This window comes from Mustela putorius, unplaced genomic scaffold (genome assembly GCF_011764305.1).
Source record: "Mustela putorius furo isolate JIRA1106 unplaced genomic scaffold, ASM1176430v1.1 tig00003869_pilon_pilon_pilon, whole genome shotgun sequence".
Classification (NCBI taxonomy): Eukaryota; Metazoa; Chordata; class Mammalia; order Carnivora; family Mustelidae; genus Mustela; species Mustela putorius.
The window spans coordinates 11,783,235-11,803,251 of NW_025422021.1; the positions used below are offsets into that span (position 1 = coordinate 11,783,235).

General features: G+C 43.6%; 1 protein-coding gene across 1 annotated transcript; it reads right to left on the reverse strand.

Annotated features, from left to right (window-relative positions):
* Positions 1 to 1,809: 1,809 nt before the first annotated feature.
* KLHL23 (kelch like family member 23) lies at positions 1,810 to 19,319 on the reverse strand. The gene is made up of 4 exons (XM_045066754.1): positions 17,509 to 19,319; positions 15,333 to 16,547; positions 11,844 to 11,996; positions 1,810 to 4,835 (listed from the first exon to the last, which is right to left on the reverse strand). The coding sequence occupies exons 2-4, from the start codon at positions 16,543 to 16,545 to the stop codon at positions 4,525 to 4,527; spliced, it is 1,677 nt and encodes a 558-aa protein (XP_044922689.1). The 5' UTR covers positions 16,546 to 16,547; positions 17,509 to 19,319; the 3' UTR covers positions 1,810 to 4,524.
* Positions 19,320 to 20,017: the final 698 nt, after the last annotated feature.

Consider the following 20,017-nt stretch of genomic DNA (forward strand, 5'->3'; position numbering starts at 1 on the left):
CTGGGAAACCCAAGTGCCATCCTTGTGTCTCCATCTGCGTGTATACGGAAAGATGTAGTTAACAAGTTTCGGTGTCAGGCAGGCATTGTTAAGAATGTTCCCAGATCCCATGAGCCCAGTCTTACGTTGGTGAGCAAAAGTGGTAAGGCATGTGGGTTTTTTGGGAGGCAAGGTGTGCTAGGGAACAACTGGCTCCATCTCTCCCTATCAAGGCTGAAGTCCACAGCTCTGGCATTTCACATTCCCCTGTGAGAACCTGTGTAAGAGAGGCACTTGCAGGTACACAGAGGTAAGAGCTTGTGGTATGGTTTGAATTTCAAAGGTAAAAGTTGAAATATTGGTAATCTTATGTATACAACAGAACACAATTTACATTGATTCTTCCTAAGCCAGCAGAGAACACCCTAAATTGTGGCTTATTGGAATATAGAATATTCACTGATGGTTTGAGCAAGTCACTCAATACCACTCCAGTGAAGCCCCAAAGAGAATATTACATCTTAAATCAGAAAGCTAAGGCGGAGGCACCTGAGTGGCTCAGTGGTTAAGCCTCTGCCTTCAGCTCAGGTAGCGATCCCAGAGTCCTGGGATTGAGCCCCACATTGGGCTCTCTGCTCAGCAGGGACCTGCTTTCTCTCTCTGCCTGCCTCTCTGCCTACTTGTGATCTCTGTCTGTCAAATAAATAAATAAAATCTTAAAAGAAAAGAAAGCTAGGGCGGCACCCGGGTGACTGTCAGTTAAGCCTCCCACTCTTGTGATCTCCTGGTCCTGAGATCAAGCCCCTCGTTGGGCTCTGCACTGAGCGTGGAGCCTGTTTGAGATTTTCTCTCTCCTCTCCCTCACCCTCCCCCACTCCCTGCTTGTGCTCTCTAAAAATAAATCAAATCAAATAATATAAAATAAAATAAGAGTTAACAGTTTATGACTCACGATTTCAAAATGCATAGGTGTCCCTGTAGGGGGCGGTAGTTAGGGCATCAGTAGACACAGTCTTGGCAAGAACTAGGCAGACAGAAACCCCTAGCTAGCTACGTCTACTAGCACCTAAGAAAAATGAAGCTGTCTTTATAGAGTTTCAAACATTTTCAGACTAATAAAACAGGTGTTTCTGGTCACTTTGTGTGGGAGGGGTGGGAAAGGCCGGGATTGTCTAGGGAACAGACCGTCTACACCTGGCTGCTTCGGCTCCCACACCACAGCACGTAAAGCACTACTGCTTGTGTGGGCTGTGTGAGGCAGCTCAGCTTCCACAACCAAACATCACAGACTGGGCGACTCAAACAACAGAAAGTTTGCTGACAGTTCTGGAGGCTGGAAGTCCGAGACGAGACCCAGTTCTGGTAAGAGCTCTCCTTCTGGCCTGCGGATGCTGCTTTCTCACCGTGGTGTCACACCGGCAGGGAGAGAGAAAGCTCTCTGGTGTCTTTTACAAGGACGCTAAGCCTGTCTGATCAGCGCCGTATCCTTACATGCTGAATTGCTTCCAGAAGAGGTACTTCCTACCTCTACAGTCACACTGGGGATAAGGGCTTCAGCCTAGGCATTTGGCGGGACACAAACATTCAGTCTTTAACACAAGCATATATTTACATGAATGTGAAAACGGAGGCTAACGTACTACCTTAAGCCAGTTCTCCAGATGCTGACCCTATTTCAGTTGCAGCTCAAAACTAAAAATATGACTTGTGAGAAACTGCTAACTTGTTTATTTATTTATTTAAAGAGGTGGGTGGGGGTGAGGAACAGAGGGAGAGAGAGAGAATCGTAAGCAGGCCGCACAACCAGCGTGGAGCCCCACACAGGTCTCCATCTCACATCTCAGATCCTGACCTGAGCAGAACTCAGGAGTCAGATGCTTAACTGACTGAGCTCCCCCTCACCCCCAGGCACCTTGAGAAACAGTAACTTTAAAATTTGGATACTTAGAGTTCTCTTAATTCAGTCATACTTAAAATCATCTCCACAGTTTTAATTATTTTGCAAAATAGTGCTGGCCCTTCCAAAGCCATGCTTTGCATTTAATTATAGTAAAATATTTTTCACTCATACTACAATGATTTGGAACTTGGGATAATGCTGATAGAAGTGTTTACCTTCCCTTCCCTAACACTTTCTTGTGTGTACAGAGCAATAGCAAGAACAGAATTTTACAGAAAATAGGCACAATAAATTAAATACCTCAGGCCGCAAACTGAGGAATGCTTTTTTTGTAAAAATAACCAATACCATCACCTTTCTTTAAAAAGTACACTGGAGAGACAAATGAAATGCTAGGACTTGAAAAAAACTAAAAAGATATGATCCATGAACTCAAAATTGTATATACTTCACATATATAATGATAAATCCTTAAAATGTGACAATGGGAGTTTTACTGGGCCTGAGCCATAGGGAAGAATTCCCAGAGGCTGGACTCCAGTCAGGATTCTATAGGACCTAGGTAAGCTAAAAGCAGAGGAAGGTGATTGCAACTCTTTTCATCTATTCCATAAAACAGATCTCTAAAACACTACTGGACATCATATGACTGGCCCAGCATTAATTGCTATGTGTCCTTAAAAGCAATAAAAGGGTCTATAATCCAATTATAGATTGAAATCGTCTATAATCAACGGTTTCACTAACTCTGTCCTTTGACTCACTCAGGCCAAATTCAAGCAGTTTTACCACATATTCAGTGATTTACTTATTTTTATTGAAAACACAAATATTAAAGAAAACCATTAAAAAAAAAAAAAAGAAAAAAAAAGAAAACCATTTAAATAAATTAAAAATCATTCCACATCCCCCTACACTAACACAAAGGATTTGTTTTGCTTATTACCTTCCACATGCAAAAAGATTTTACGAAGTCACAATCATAGTACGCATACTCTTTTCTATGGTGCTTATTTGACTTACCGACAGACACAACCATGTTTTTACAGTCTTCCAAATAATTATTTTAATGGCAGTATGATACTTCATTATTTTATCAGTCCGCTTTCTTCTTTGACACATAGACTATTTTCAATTTTTTTTTGCTATTATAAATAATGCAGACATAAACATCCTCATGCATTTCCCTTTGTTTTGTTTTTATATTATTCTTTATGTTACAAATCTAGGAGTAGAATTTATGGGGTAGAGATATGGCCCTTTTTTGGGCTCCTTCTACGTGGTACCATATTGCATTCCCAAAAGGTTGCACCTATTTAAAATGCCACCTGAAATGAATGCATTGAACAGTCCCTTTCTTAAAAAAAAAAAAAAAAAATCAGAAGAATTAGGTAGTTTTCAACTTTCATGTTTTAAGTTAAAAAATAATTACTGTGTCTTTAAGAAAATGAAGAGTGTGGAGAGATGGTCTATCAGATCACTAAAACTTCAGCTAACTTAAGCAGTGCTTCCCAACTTTTATCAAGTTTTGGCACACACAGAAAGTAATACTGCAGGCACACTGGGGAAAGTGGACAAAGGTGTTTCTGCTCAGAAGCTCCAGCCACCCAGGCTACCTCTAGCTGCCCCAGGGGTTATGGGAACCCACATGGAGGCACATCTGTGGCCCAAAGTCCATGGGTCATGAAGCTCTAATCAGGGAGAGGTTAAGTGACTGTGACTCAATTCAAGTCACAAAAAAATCTAGTTAGTGGCACAGCTGGGAAATGAATGCAAATTTCTTCTCATCAATGTATTTTCTATTACATCACAACTGTTCTACATGCCTTCTGGCTCTAAAAGTCAATTTTGTATGCAGTAATGTATCTACACTTATGAATAAAGAGGATTTTTCTAACATGCTTGAACTAAAGACACCTAAACTAGCAATTTACATCAAGGCGGAAAATTAAAAATAGCTCTTAGCATTAGCAAATATTTAACTATTTTCTCTGCAAATGTTCAGATTTGCTATTCTTTAAAATTTAGTTTGTAAACTCTGAACAGTAATAATCTTTTGCACAGTATCTTGTATACCTCAGGCAGTCAGCAAATAAAGAACAATAAATTATACACACTACAAAGAAAAAAAGACTTAAAATAAGTCCACATTCTAAACACATCTAACCATGGAAAAATGCTATTTTAAAGTGTTGATTTTGTAGAGGTAGAGAAGAGTCCCTCCTTAAAATTTCAAATTCCTTGCTAGCTAAATGGAACCTTAATATACACTAGTACATTACAGGGTCAGAAGAGACATTTCATTCCAAAGAATGATTCTGACCTGCACCCAGTGTTGATGCTACCAGGAGAATAATTCACTACAAAGGTTTTTCACTTTTTGCCAAGTGTCCAAAATTCCATATTACCTTGAAAAGCAGAGATTATAGGGTGTTAACCCTACTGATTCAAATGTAAATACACATAGGATTTTTCCATTAATCACTGCGTTAAGGTGAAGAGTTGGGGTTAGACATGGGAATTCACCCATTATGTGTCAGGCCACAACGATAAGTAAGGGACTCCAAATCCCAAATTCTGTCTTTCTCTGTCTCTTTTATTACACCCGAAAACAGTGATTACTGGGTCCACTTCTATGGATTCAATCAGACATTATACACACAAACACATCCATGGGACCGCATGGCGCTTGGAAGATTGCCCACTATTTCCCACTTATTAAGATCTGGATCATATTTCTCAATGCTCTGAAGATACGTTCCTTTCGAGTAGGAATATCCCCCAGTGACATAAATACATCCATTCATGATGACGGCACCACACTCCATCCTCCTTTCCATCATGGGAGCTATTTCTCTCCATTCATTTTGTTCAGGGTCATAGCATTCCGTGATTGTAGTCTGTCCGCCAACTAGATAGAGCTTATTTTCAAATGGAACTGAACACAATCCATATTCTATTAAAAAGAGAAAAAGCAAAATTTTATTAGGATAACAAACAGAGATCCCTTAGGCTGGTGATGTAAGAATCCCTTACAATGCGGCATACAAAAATCGAGTCGTCTTGACATTCTGATTCCTCTACCACAACACTGAGCCTTAAAATCCATCCCCTATCACCCGATTCAGACTGCCTCGCCCTGCCATTCTCTCTCAGGTGGTCCCTCCTCTGGCTTTACAGGGTGCCAGGGAGGAAGTCCTCCTCAGACCTCTACCCAGCACAGACACCTTTTATTCTACACTCTGGGTACAAGTTGTGGAGACCCCCTGACGTTCTGACGTGAAGACGTCTGAGGGAACTGGTGTAGGCTCCTTCAGGTCTTAGTGGCCACCCCCTACAACCAGGGGCAGGCACTCTGTAGCGTCTGCAGCGCCGGGGGCAGGACGGAGGACCTGGCTTGCCTCTCTCACACTGCTGCTCAAAAAAGACAAAACCAGATTAGTGGAGATCTAGAGTCTATGATCCTAAGAGACCAAAAGCAGCTCAAAGGCAGACAGCTGCTGTGTGGGGTCTGGATCCCAGGCTGGGAGTCTGCCTCTGGAGTTGGGAGGAGGTGGGTCAGCCTTCTGGGCTGTTTTAATTTTTCCCATATTATTTATCCCTCTCCCTCCGCCCCCTGCCTCCCACAGGCAATCAAGGCACCCAGCTCTTCTGGAACCTCACTTCCTCTCCCTTCCCAGCACTGTCCCTCAGGTGACGCAGGCGAGGCAGGCGAGGCGTCTGAGGTACCAAATGCAAGGCTGCTGCTCTCATTCTCTGAGATGGACTCGGACTCTGTGCCTCTGGCATCGCTCTTGCCTCACCCTGGTCCCAGCTGTGCTTCTTCCTTGCCCCCATTTCCAGCACCATGACTAACCTGTGAGTTCATTCTCCGGGAATACCAACCATAGGATTACACTTAAACACCCCTAGCTGCAGGCCGGGAGAAGGAGCAGGACTTGTCAGGGGCCCAAACATTATGGCAAATAAATGAAGACTCAGCTTGCTATTGCTGAGGGCTTCCTCCTGCCTAGAAACTTCTGCTCCCAGGACTTGACACAACCGCCCCCTTCTTGTCATCCAGGTCTCATCTTACGGTCATCTCCTCAGAGCGCCCTCCCCTAACCACCCAGCCTGACGTGGCCAGGCAGGCATCCCCTCCACCTCACCCTCTTTCATATTCTCCACAACACTTTTCACTGTCTGACGTTTCTTGGTGACTGTCCATCTCCCCTCCGACAGTGTAGGACCTGCATCCTGCCCACTATTCCATCCCTGTTGGGGAATGGCAAGTGTCTGGAACCTTGTAAGGACTCATTAAAGTTTGTTGGATCAATGAATGAATTGGAACTTGTACCCTCTGCACCCAAATGTGCACTCCCATTATTCTGTGGGGGAAAAAACAAAGCTTATAAGCCCCCCTTCAGAAAGAGACAATGTATAATAAAAAATGTGATTTCTCCTTTAAGAAGGCAAGCACATTCTTATCAGTAAAGTTCTTGCTATCTAGGTTTCAAAGGCTAAGGAAAAATCTCAGAAGATGAGTCCACATACTGGTTGTTCTCAAAGTATCTGACAGCGAGGAAAACAAGAATTCTCCTACCCTTGTAAAGCCCCATTTATTTTACCCGGGTTTCCAGTTACTATACATGCAGAAGTTTTGTAGAATTTGTTTTGGTACTTGTGAAACATTGTTTATGTAAATTATATGAGTGATTCTATTAAATGGTTGTGAAAATTAATAATTCAGAAATTTTATCAGTTTGTGTGATTCAACAAGTTCACTAGGCTTTTCTTAAATTTCAAAGTTTAGCAAAAAAACCTCAATTTGTGGTTCTTAAGAAAAATATCTTGATCTTCCTATAGCAGGAAAAATGTTTAAAATAAGGTGATTCCTGGGGCACCTGGTTGGCTCAGTTGGAAGAGCATGCAACTCTTAGTGTTGTGAGTTCAAGCCCCATGTTCCGTATGGAGATTACTCAAATAAATAAACTTTAAAGAACAGAAAAAAAAAAATAAAATAAGGTGTTTCCTGATAGTTTTTTTCCTGTTACCCAAATCAACATAACCTTCTGTTATTGTTGATGGAAACTTCTTCTTCCACAGGTGTAACTGCTTTTTTCCTGTTGGTCACTCTACAAAGCTATTGAGCCCAAAGGACTGTGCCTTGTTTATTGAGCTCCTAGCACTACACGTCACATTCGGGAAATACTCAGCAAACCTTTGTTGGGCAAACGAAGGAATGAACAATTTCAAACTAAGTACAAGAATGGCACCATCTGTCATGGCTCAAGAAGTTTACACATAAATATTCACTATAAACACACACTAGTCTGTATTCAGGGTTGCATGAGTGATATGAAGAAAGCCATGCAGGGATTCACAGACAACCACAATATTTTCAGATATTCAATATCCACTGAAATGATTTAGACTTTTTTCCTAAGATTATTCACATTGAAAAGACCTGTAAAGCTTATCTAATCTAACTTCTTTACTAGAAAGTAAGACCCAAGAGCTTAAGCCGCTGCCCACGACTAGCCATGTGAATAAATGGCAGAGCCAGGAGAGAACTCTCTTCCCACTTGATGCAGCTCTCCATAGGCTTTATCCCTTTACTACTTTCTGCTTCTTCCCTGGTCTTCCCACACTCTTCCTTCCCAGCTCATCCCTTAAACAGTGCCGTTTCCCAAGACTGTGCATAGCTGTACTCTGAGTCCTACCCTCCCAATGCACCTCAACCATCTCTACACCCACAGTCATAGATAGCCTCCAAGCAAAGGACACCTTGATCTCTAAATTTGGCCCCACTCTTCCTCCTGAGCTGCAGACCCGTACTTCCCAAGCCCTGATGGACAGCTCTCGTGGGTGATCCAACCAGTCCTCCATACTTAACTATAAAACTGAGCTCCAACTCGGCTCTCAACTCTCTCATGTTGAATGCGTAACATTTCTCACATCTACCCGTTTTCACCTCCTACCGCTTTCAGGCTTTCAGCATATCTCACCTGGTGTATTATGACAATTTTAACAGATTTCCCTGCTGTCTTTCTCCTAATCTATTCTAAAAGACTCAAGAGCTTTAGTAGTTCTCCATTTTTAAACTTCTCCTGACTGCCATTGGAAGCCCTCTGGGAAATGCTCTTCAACCGAACTCTCCCATCCAATCTCTCATTCTACCCTCTCACATCTCATCATACACATCCACTCCCGAGTCCCCAAATAAACCTGGAACTTGCCTTCCTGCTTCCCACCACTGGCTCCCTTCTGCCAGAAAACACTTCTTCAAAAAATACCTTAATTATAGCCATTCTTTAAGGCCTAACTCATAACAACATACTCCTGGAATTCTAAGATTTCCAGATTTCCCTTAAATTAGACTCAAGCTCTTTCTACCCTTAATTTCAAGAGCACTTACTTGTATACCTGCCTTGTATTCCTGTTATGTATGTATATTTGCTACTAGATTCTGGGTTTCTGTAGCAGTAGAGACAAGCCCTTAATCATCTTTGTGTCTTACAGAATAACGAGAATGGTATCTTTCCCAAGGTAAGGTCTCAATAAATATTACCTTGCATTTAATGAAATTAGAGTCCCTTGGTTTTTAACTATCCAAAAGTACCACCCTTAAAGGTATCAAGAAAAAAAGATAACACTTGTATTACCCTTGAAAAATAACGGTAGTCATGATTTCTTTGTAGTCTAAGCTATGTATCTGTAAGGAAGGCTCAAGACTGGCACTGTACATTCCTGGGGAGGTGCTCCCATGATGAAGAAGAAGCATACCTTGCTACAGTTCACAGGATGCAACTCCAAATGCCTTCAGGGGCTAAGGAGCTAACAGACTAGTTGAATGAAGCAGGCCAGGGGGAGGAGAAGCAAGAGCACAGTCCCCCAGGTCTATGGCGGGATGAGAATGGAAGAGACTAGTGAAATGGAGCATGCAGGTGCCATTTAAAAGTGAGCAGCCACTACGTGGCTCCAGTGATCTCTGCCAGAAGGAAATGTGGTCCATGGTTGCTACAATTTTTCCAAAGGCCAGAAATCATGACTTTTCTTTGAAATCTCCTAGATTTTAAATATTGGTAGCAAGCCAGTTAAAAATATCTTAAGCACTGAAAGCCAAAAAGAACAGACCAGGCAGGGTACCAACTTGCTACCTTTGTTTCTTGCATTATGTCAGGAAAAAGTCCAATGGAAAGCAAAACTTAACAAACATTATTATATGTTCCCATCGATTTATAGTCAAATTTAGTATTTATTTCTGATTTATTTTTTAGTTGGCCATGGATTTTCATGCTTTGGCTTACATCTCATTGCCTTTCAGACTCCCGTTCAAGCAGTGAACAAGGTACATGTAGCTTAAATATGTTATAAGATGTTTGAAGGATCCCTTATATGAAATATATATTAAATTGGTAATGTAAATAACTGCGCTCTAATTTGTTAATATGACTTTTCATATACTGGACTTTCTTTGTAAAGATGTCAAAGTCATGTCTAACTGTTAAGGTTAACAGGGGGAAGAAGCAGTTCTTAAAAACATGGCTTCCCCGCCAGATTGCCTGGATTTGAACTTCACCTCTAACAAGCACTAGCTAGCTGATCTTGGGAAATTTATTTAGTGTCTCTGTGCCCCAGTGACCTGCAAAGCTCACAGGATTGCTGTAAGGTTTAAACAGATTACGACATAAAAAAATTACTGGAATAGTTAGTGCCTGGCTCATACTAACTAAATAAATGTTAGCTACAGCTCAATTTGAGCTGGTATTATTATTTTCCATTATAACTTCATTGGTCATAACAGAAAGTGGTGGGGGGTCTGAGCTAATACATCTGGGCTACTAGGAGGAAGAAGGCAGCCTGTTCCATGATGTCTTCAGAGCCAGGACGGGCTGTGGCTGAAGTCTCTTGTTAGGCAAAGCCTGTGGCCTATGGAGCTCCAGCCCAGGTGCAGAGGACTTTCTCTGAACCGTGAGATGAAAGGTCTGTTGCTGGGGTGGATCCAGCGGCACTGGTCCAGAGCAGGACAGCCTGCTCCACTCCCTTAAGGAGAGGGAGGCTGCTTAGTCGCTGTAGCATGGAGTATGCCATCAGACTGCTGAACTGAACCTTGGTCCACCACTTCCAAACTGTGTGACCTTATCCTTTCTTGCCACCATTTCTAAATATGTAAAATGGGTATAAACAATACCTATTCACAGGGCTATAGACATAAATTAAGGTAATATTATGTGTAAAGTGTTTAGTCAGTACCTGACGTGTAGAAAGTGTTCAGGAAGGTTAACTGTTACTATCACTCTCGGATGGTTCAAGCTTGCGAATTTCAACCATGCTCGCCAATGACTCACAGAGATAGAAGCCTTATGCTATATGGAAAATGATTCAAAGTAGTATAGTGATATGGTGATATAAATCTTTCCTAATGAAAAGTCTCAAACATATGCCATAACTGTAACAGGCTATGGCTCATACTTCTCAGAGCTCTTCACAAAGAGACAAGTCAAAGAACAAAGGCACAGTAGGCAGAAGGCTGGCCATTCCTTACGGGCAGACCACAGGTCACCTTCCTGATTGTTAAAGTAAGGCTAACACAGGGTTCTGCCCATCCCAGGAGTAAGGTGCTTAATAGTTATCGAGACCCAGAAAGAACATGCCTTTAAAAGAAGACACCACCTCCTGTTGAACACAATCAATGGTCACTCCCCCCAACTGTTTGACAGACTAGTGCTTTTTTTTTTTTTTTGACAGTTTGGTGACTTTTTAAAATTTAAATTCAATTAGCCAACATATAGTACATCATTAGTTTCAGATGTAGTATCTAATAATATATCAGTTGCATGTAACATCCAGTGCTCATCACCTCACATGCCCTCCTTAATGCCCATCCCCCATTTACCCATCCCCCACCTCCCCTCCAGCAACACTCCATTTGTTTCCTATAGTTAAGAGTCTCTCATGGTTTTTCTCCCTCTCCAATAACTTCCCATTTAGTTTTCCCTCCCTTCCCATGTGGTCCTCTGCGCTGTTTCTTATATTCTACTTTGAGTGAAACCATAGGCTGTCTTCCTCTGATTGATTTATTTAGCTCAGCACGATACCCTCCAGTTCCATCCATGTCCATGTAAATGGTAAGTATTCATCCTTTCTGATGGCTGAGTAATATTTCATTGTGTATATATATATTCCACATCTTCTTTATCCATTCCTCTGTCAATGCACATTTAGGCTATTTCCATAGTTTGGCTATGGTGGACATTGCTGCTATAAACATTGGGGTACAGCTGCCCCTTTGGATCACTACATTTGTATCTTTAGGGTACATACCCAGTAGTGTGATTGCTGGGTCATAGGGTAGCTCTATTTTCAACTTTTTGAGCAACCTCCATACTGTTTTCCAGGCCGGCTGCACCAGCTTACATTCCCACCAACAGTGTAAGACAGTTCCCCTTTCTCTTCATCCTTGCCAACATCTGTCATTTTCTGACTTGTTAATTTCAACCCTCCTGACTGGCGTGAGGGGGTATCTCATTGTGGTTTTGATTTGTATTTCCCTGATGCCAAGTGATGTTCAACATTCTCTCATGTGTCTGTTGGCCGTTTGTATCAGAGTAGTGCTTTTTAACTGTCTACAAGAATTGTTTCATATAATGCATATACATGAAAGAACGCACTCAACAGAGGAATAAGAAACACAACAAAAGAACCTAGGTGAAGAAAATTTTAAAAAGAAGCTACCATTTTTAACCACCCAGGCTTAAAATGTGTCTCATAAAAACATCAGGGAAAGTATTTGTAGATGTGATCTAATCAGAATAGCCTGTGATTACTGTTAGATGGACATATGAATATTCTGAGCCTTCTAATTACACCCATGGGTAGTCTGCTGTAAGTCTAGCATTTTCTTTTTCCAGGCCATTTTTAGCTGTCCCTCATAGTCTAAACTGTATTACAACATGTGCTCCCTGGAACAGTATTTAATTACCTGGATGTGGACTGGAGGTGATGAGGCTCCACTCATTGATATCTGAGTTGTAGCTCTGGACCTTGTCGTAGGTGCAGCTCCCTCTGTAGCCACAGTGGCCGCCAATGACATAGATAACTTCGTGTAAGACGCAGGCAGTCGCATTTCCCACGCCTGTGTGTTAATCAAAATCATGTCTTCAGATGGATCTATCGTTGTGTTTCATGATGAATATTTGGGCTAAATTCATTATTGTTTCTGTTGCTACTGACAGTAGATGTCAGGTCCTGTGCTAAGTGCTATGAGAGATGGAAGACTGAATACGAAAGGTCCCTTGCACTCTTCTTCTTCTTCTTTTTTTTTTTTTTAAAGATTCTATTTATTTATTTGACAGACAGAGATCACAAGTAGGCAGAGAGGCAGGCAGAGAGAGAAGAAGGAGGCTTCCTGCTGAGCAGAGAGCCTGATGTGGGACTGATCCCAGGACGCTGGGATCATGACCTGAGCCGAAAGCAGAGGCTTTAACCCACTGAACCACCCAGGCGCCCCCCTTGCACTCTTCTAAAAGAGGGTGAGACACTTACCCAAATATTTAGAGCACCGGGTACGGAACCACTGTGAACATTCAGAGCCTGGAGACACTGCTTTGAGCAGGGAAATGATGGCTGGAGGTGGCAGAATTTGACCTGGGTCCCAGCAGGTAGGACTTTGGCAGGTAGAGGTGAGAGAAAAGGCAAGTGGAAAAGGCAAGTGCAAAGACCCAGTGGGCAATGTCGCATATCCCCATTTGATGCCAGCACACGCAAAGGCAGGTGACCCAGCTGGAGTTGCCAGATGGGAATTGAAGCTGACACAGTAAGTTGGAAGCCACACTGCAAAGGATCCTAGTCCCCAACTATGAAGACTTCATTCAGCAAGACTTTAAAGATTTTTAAACAGAGGAAGAGAAAGACTACAGAAGCAGAAGGACAAAAAGAGTCAGACATCCAGATATTGGCCCAGGTGGGAAGTATTGAGGGCCCAATTTAGAAGGGGTTTTGGGTGTGGAGGGAAGGGCATGGAGGTAAGAGAGACAGATAAACACATAAGCCTTGATGCCCGACTGTGTCCGAAACAAGCAAAACTGATGGTGAGGTCCTAAGTTCGGGAAATTGGGAAATGCTGATGCTCTAGGAAAATGGGGAGGAAGAAATGAGTTCGGCAGAAAAAAAAGCTCAGAGGAAGTAAGATGAGGCTCATTTTGGTCGAACACATCAGTTTAGTCTTTCAACCAACAGTTGTTGGTTGACACATGCTGGATGCAGTTTAATGTGCGTTTCTACTCCAGCATAAATGTGAGTTTATACGCAGGGCAGCTATGATGAGGGAGAAAAAAGAAATCAGGAGCTCCTAAATAGTCAAGTATTTATTTCTTCTCTGTACATCCCTAAACCAAAAAAGGAAATGAATTTGAAATTTGACTCTACACAATTTAAGTTCTGATTACCAGAGGAAGCTGATCATTCACGTCATGACTACAAAAGGAAGCAAACTGGGAAAAGTAATGTTACCCTTGCAACAGAAAAATGAGAAACTTATAGTTCAAAACCAGCACTGTCCAAAGCTGGATAGAACGGATACAGGATTACCCTTCCCAAGGATGATTGAATATAACCAGGAATCAGACTTCAAGGTAAAAGTGTAACTAAAACTGGAATTTCAGACCCAGCTGGTGTGTGTGTGGGCGGGCGGGGGGGAGGTACTTCGGCATATGAGGGTCTCCCATTCCACTCAAGGTGAAGGCAAGAACACACAAGGCTTTCTTTAACAGTGGACCCACCACGGAAGCATTTCTTTTCAGCAAGTGTGTTTCAAATATGATGTTTAAAGATCGCAATAAAGTAACCAACTTTCCTCCTCATGAAAATATGCTCTGAACTATGAAACCATGGCAACCAGTATCTCGTCATCAAGAAAGAGAGGCAGAAATGTATCCAGGTTGACAACAGCCGCTACAATATTTGAACCTTCCTTGTTTCTTTAGTAGGAAAGGAGTCAGGAGGACGCTGAAGACCATCCTGGGGATGAGACCAGGAATGGGCAGTTAAGCTGAGGCAGAGTCCAAAACAGGAATGGCAGCAGCAGGGGGGGCTCTAACCCCCCCTTGTCCCCCTCTACCAACCACTACTGAACCTTCATGCATGCAGGAGAGCAGACATGATTTCCTATGAAAGAAAATTTTGCTCTGTCAAAGTTGACGTGGTTTTTTTATAAGGGCCTTCATTATGACAATAATGAACAACAAATAGTGACAATTAACACCCACAACAACTCCTGACACTGTGTGCTTCCCCTGCTCCAGACCCTGTTCTACACACCTCACATGCATAAATTCACTTAATCCTCTCAAAGCCCTGAGCTTCATAATGTTGTCTCCCCCATTGTACAGACAATAAAACTGGGGCACGGGGAGATGAAACAATTTGCCTGAGCACACTAGCAAGGAAATGGAAAGTCAGGATTTGGACTCAAGCAGTTTGGCTTCAGGAGCAATGTGCCTGATCACAAGACCGTTCTGCCTCTCGGGCTTCCTGCCTGTCATCCAACGACCACACCAGGTCAGATTCCCAGACCAGGTCAGATTCCCACACCCTCAGTAGTATTAAAACAGAAACAGAAAGGCCTGGGAAGGAACATTTGGAATAAAATGACGCAAATTTAGAAACAACCTACCAGTTGTTTTTGTGCAACTCCCCAGCACAAATGAATAAATGTAATTAAGTAAGATTCCAGTTTAACTTTTTTGCCAGTGGGAGGGAAGGAGAGCAAGGCTAATCAAGTACTGAACACAGCAGAAAACAGAGTGTTTATCAGACAGACATTGAAACCCAATAGTGTGCCTGGCGGTGTAGACCACAGGAGGGAGGGCATGGGATCTGCCCCTATCTTTCACCTTAGGAAGAAAGACTTGAATCTCAAAAAGCAGGGGCTATCTGTCTCTACTTTTTTAGAGAATGTAATTTGTTACACTTTCAAAGTTTTAATGAAAGACCTTTTAAAAGAGAGATGATCAGATAATGGGAGGGAAAAGACTGAATATTTAAAAGCAGAACTGAAAAGGGTTCAATTTCAAGAGCATAAATAAATAAATAAGAACTAATAAAACCACCCAACTTTCTCTTTTCATTTAGCCTTTGACTTAAATATAAATTCTAAGGACCTGAAGCAAGAGCTAAACTTGAAACAGGCTGTAGAGTAAGTGGGATGAAGTATACTGTTTTCTTATATAAATGATATTTTTCTAGTCTGAGGAACATGCTCTAATCACATAACCTCAGACAAGTTGGGGACTGCTCTACTGTGCTTCTACTTGGAACATTCTGTCCACTATTATTTGTATAATCTATTATAGTTCCTAGATAGCATTCCAAAGTGATGCATTCTTTTTAAAGTTCTCTGCAGGAGAATTTAGACCACTGGCCTAACCTCAAACATCTAGAAAATTAGAGAGTAAATATAATCTGGACTTACCTTTAATCATGTTTGCAATAGGAATCCATTTCTCTTTTAATGGATCATAGAACTCGGCCTCTTCTGCAGGAGCCCCTTTCCTGTAACCGCCTAAAGCGTAGACGCAGCCACCCAAGGTGACGGCACAGTGGTAGTACCTGGCATTGAGCATAGGCAAACCTTCTGTCCATTCATCACTTTCACTGTTATAGATCCACACTGTGTCAAGAGCTTCTATGTTATCCGTTCTATAACCCCCAGTTACATAAATGTTGGGTCCCAAACATGTAACACCATAGCTCTCCCTAGTATAGTCTGGTATTTCCGCTCCCTGAATCCAAACATTTGTCAGAGGATCCCATATGTGAACCTCTGATAAAGGATGCCAGTAATAACCTCCAATGATGTACATTGTGGCTGTGGACCTCTGGGAAATCTCTTTATGCAGGGGATTCAGAGCATTGTATATTAGAGATCGTATCTTATTTTCAGTTAGTAGGCAGCTTCTTTGAAGACCTAAAGCTGTTTTTAAATACACTGGATCTATATCTATGTTTACATAGCTTAGTAAATTATACAGGCATTCAATTCGATTTTCCACATCATGAGCAGTCCACTTAATAACAGGCTCTATGATAGCTTCTTCTTTCCAAACACTGAGATTCTTTCTGGACAATATAAAGAGAAATTTTTCAAGGCTGATTTCCAGAAATTCTTCTTGCTGCCACACTTCCTTAAACCTTGAACAGAGAATTCTTCGAGATTCCTTCTCTAGTTCTGGACACATGTGAAATTCTGCAAAGGAGTGCATTCCAATACAATTATCAATATCCAAGTGCCTTACCAAAAACTGCTCACAAGCTTTCTTTACCGAAAGGAACTGTAGCAGATCTGCTGCTTCAAGGAGGCTTTGAACGTTTCTTTTAGTTATTTCAATCTGGGAAGTGTATGCATAATTCACAAGGCCTTCCAAAATATCATGGTGGATGCCAGAGATTTTTATTTTATTTTTAAATTTTTCTTTCATATCAGCTGTAAACATTGCCTTAAAATAATTGCTGCAAGCAGCTAAAACAGCTCGGTGACAATGGAAGATTATGCCTGAAGGACACTGAAGGGTAATATCAGTAAATAATCCATCCAAGTAGAATGTTCTGAATGCATCCAGAAAATCGACTGGATGCGCTGTATCCTTGAAAAGGTAAATATAATCTTCTTGTCCTTTTAGAGCCATGGCTGCAATAAACATGAAGTAAACGGGTTTTCAATTTTGCAGATTACGGCAAATAATCAAAAGCTAAGGACGCCAAGGCTTGCGATGATTGATTAGCATCGTACATACTCCAAACCTAGATTAAGTTCAGCATTCTAAGTAAGAAACGCAAAATGTGGATAGACTATTTCATAGTTTATGTGATGGTCAATTTAAATTCGGGGTAGCTTGGAGCCTGAAACGAGGCCCCCGGGGTTTTCAGTAATCTTTTAAATTAGAAATACTGATTTGCTACCCCATTCGCCCAGTCTCCGCAATCGGACCCGAACTGGCTGTCCGAGAGGACCCCGCTTGGCAAACCAACTGTCCGAGGGGTCGCCCCACTAGAGACCGGACTTTGGCCGTCTCTGCTCGGCCCCAATGCAACCTTTTTTCACTAGCTCCATCTCCCTTGCAAGTCGCATCGAGCTGCCAAAAAAGGGAGGATCGAAATAGAATTGAAAAAGAAGAAATCTCGGAAAAGGGAAACCCTGTACCTTTCTGCTTGAGAAACGAGAGAAAAGAAAGCGGCCGGGCCGCGGCCCCTCCACGGCCCCTCCACGCCCCGCCATCCCCGCCATCCCCGCGCCCCCTCCCCCGCCGCAGCCGCAGGGGTTTCCGCGCGCCCCGAGCCTGGGCCCCGGGCCCGCGTTCCCGCCGGGAGACCGCCCCGCCCCGGGCCTGGCGCGGGGACTCGACTCGAGGGCGCCGCGCGCAGCCGGCCGGGCCGGGTGCCCGCGTCCCTCTGCCCCGGGACGCCGCACGTGTGTGGGGAGGGCACAGCGGGCGGCCCCGCGCTCGACCCAGCCCAGCGCCCGCGCGGCCATTGTCTCCGCGCCTCTGCGGCCGGCGGGCTCGGGAGGCGGCGCGGCCTCGTTCTCCCGCGCCCGGCCCCGCCGGCTCCCTTACGGCTGGCCCCGGGCGGCGGGGCCGCGGGACACCTACCTCCGGCGGCGGCTCCGGGACGCGGTGCTGGCCCACGGGCTAGCGGCGAGCGAGGGCGGGGGCGCCTCCGGACCCTCTGACCATCTTTGGAAGAGGCGCGGCGGAGGGTGCCTGCTAGTGCAGCTCCAGCCCACAAGCGGCTCCTATTTTGGTGCCCCGGCTGCTCCCCGCCTCCAACCGAACGGCCCCCCGCGCGGCCTGGGCGCGGGGCCACTCGCGGGAACTCCCGGGTGGCGGCACCGCGCTGCGAGCAGGGGTGGGGCGGCGGGGGGGGAGGTGTCGGCGGGCACGCGGCTGCGGCCCCTTCCCGGCGGTTCCTCCCAGCAGCAGGTGGGAAGGCTGCCCTGAGGACAGGGCTTGCGCGACTAGCTTTCCCCTCTCTCCTTGGGTCTGTGTTCCACACAGCACACACCCCCGAGCGTTTTCCGTCTACACCAACTCAGTAAGTCCTGAGTTAAGACCACATATGGGAGCTGAGGGGGGACTGTATCCCTTCCCCCTTCCTTCGGTGCTCTCACCAGCCCAGGCCCTAGAGGGAGAGATGGAGAGGACCGCGTGGAGAGAACGCCGCAAACCTGGAAGGTCTGGGGTGGAAGATGCCTTCAGAATGCCAGAAGTAGCTGCCGCTTTTCCACGAACCCTATCCCGCTCGCCAGCGGAGCACTCAGGAGCGAGTCCCTGGGGCTGTTTTGCACACTAACCTGGAAGCTTTCAGAAAAACGGAGAGCAGCTAAGGGGAAGGATTCAGGTTAAGGTATTTAGAGTAGAGTAGCTGGAAGAATCAGCCTCCGGTCCTTTCTTCCTGGTGACAGCAGGTCCCGTCAAAGATGTCCATGTGCTACACCAGAAGGTTCATTTTCTTCCAGCAAAAGCCAGTTTCAAATCTTGTCATTTATCATTCATCCATTCATTTGCAAGTTTTTATTGAGGGTCTGATAGGGCTAGGCATTGGTACCTAGAGATCTTATGGAGCTTACAGTCCAGCCACGTCAGGGGAGGAAAGAGACCAGGATGAAATGAACACTAGAGGCCCAGTGTGTTTCAGAGTATGGTGTGAGAGGGCAATGGCCAAACTATATGTGAACACAGAACTCTGAACCACAGAAGAACCCCCGGAAGCGACACCATAACTTCTGTAGCCAGAGCAGAACAGTCAGGACATCCTCAAGGACTGCCAACTTCCCTGTTTTTGCTGGACTTCCAATTCTGGACCCATCAGGGAAAGCCTGTGTGTTCCGCAAACCAATCACATAAAATCCCCCTTATTTCTAGTAGTCTGCCTCCAGCTTTCCCAGACCAACAACTTCCAATCAGAACATACCTGAAACCTTCCCCTTTTTTCAGTTTTATAAAGCTTTCCCAATCTTCCTGTCTGCCTTTGAGCCTCTGCCAAAGGCAAGTGATGGTGGCTGACTCTGTTACTATTGCAAGAGCTGAATAGTGTCCGCTTGTTCTCATTTGGGTGGTTTTAGTTTCATTCTACAAGTCGATCTCAATCGAATTATGTGAGATGCTAAGGATGCAGCACCCCACAAACACCACCACACGCAGACTTCGCCTAGGAGCCCTAGGAATCTGTATTCTATTCAAGGGCATCAGGTGATTCTTTTGCACAATTCGAAGAATGAATGTTGGACCCAAAACGGAAGAAAAACAAAAGGCTCAGTATCTCAACATCTGGTGAACTGTTTGGTAGAGAAGAAAAGTATGTGAGATTTTGTTTCAGGGTTACCATTCATCTCTGCTACTTTTGTAACATATAGCCTTAAGCAAGTCACTAAATTTCTCTGATCCTTACTTTTCTGATACATAAAACAGAAAATACTACTATTTGCTCAACTTAACATAAGGTTATCAGAAAGACAAAATAAAATTACAAATGTGAGAGCGTTTTGGATGTGGCATTTAAATATTATGTATGAAAGCTATTATAATGAGAGGATATTTACACTTAATTCTTCATCATAACCTCAATTTAGAAATTAGTATTTTAAAACATGTCTTCAAAAAATTATAAATTTTGTAGTTAGTTGTGATTATAGACAGCTTGTCCTTCGTGACTGATAATGATGTTATTGTTGGGGCTATCATCCAAGGCTGTGATTGTGACTGATTAAAGATGGGGCATTCTTTCCATGTTTGTCACTGAAGTGTCACAGATGGCTGTTTGTGGCTATGGTGCCAAGTCTGATGTAAAGAAAATATTATAGACTCTACCTAACTAAGAGCAGGGGCTTCTAGAATCAAGATGGCATGTAATAAGTTATTACTAAATATTAGAATTCACTATAGTGCCATTGGCACAGGTATTTTTTTTGTTTTTTGTTTTTTGTTTTCAGAAAACTCAGTCAGTTAAGCAGCTGCCTTCAGCTCAGGTCATGGTCTCAGGGTCCTAGCATTGGGTGCCCTGCTCGGTGGGGAGTCTGCTTCTCCCTCCACCTGCCCCCCCACTGTTTGTGCCCTCTCTTTTTCTCTCAAATAAATAAATAAAATCTTAAAAAAAAAAAAA

Excerpts from the sequence above, each read along its gene's own strand:
- KLHL23 (XM_045066754.1), bottom strand. The coding sequence starts at position 16,545 with ATGGCTCTAAAAGGACAAGAAGATTATATTTACCTTTTCAAGGATACA. Across the intron at positions 11,997-15,332 it reads TATTGCAAACATGATTAAAG|GCGTGGGAAATGCGACTGCC; the intron begins GTAAGTCCAGAT and ends ATTAACACACAG. Across the intron at positions 4,836-11,843 it reads CACCTCCAGTCCACATCCAG|AATATGGATTGTGTTCAGTT; the intron begins GTAATTAAATAC and ends TCTTTTTAATAG.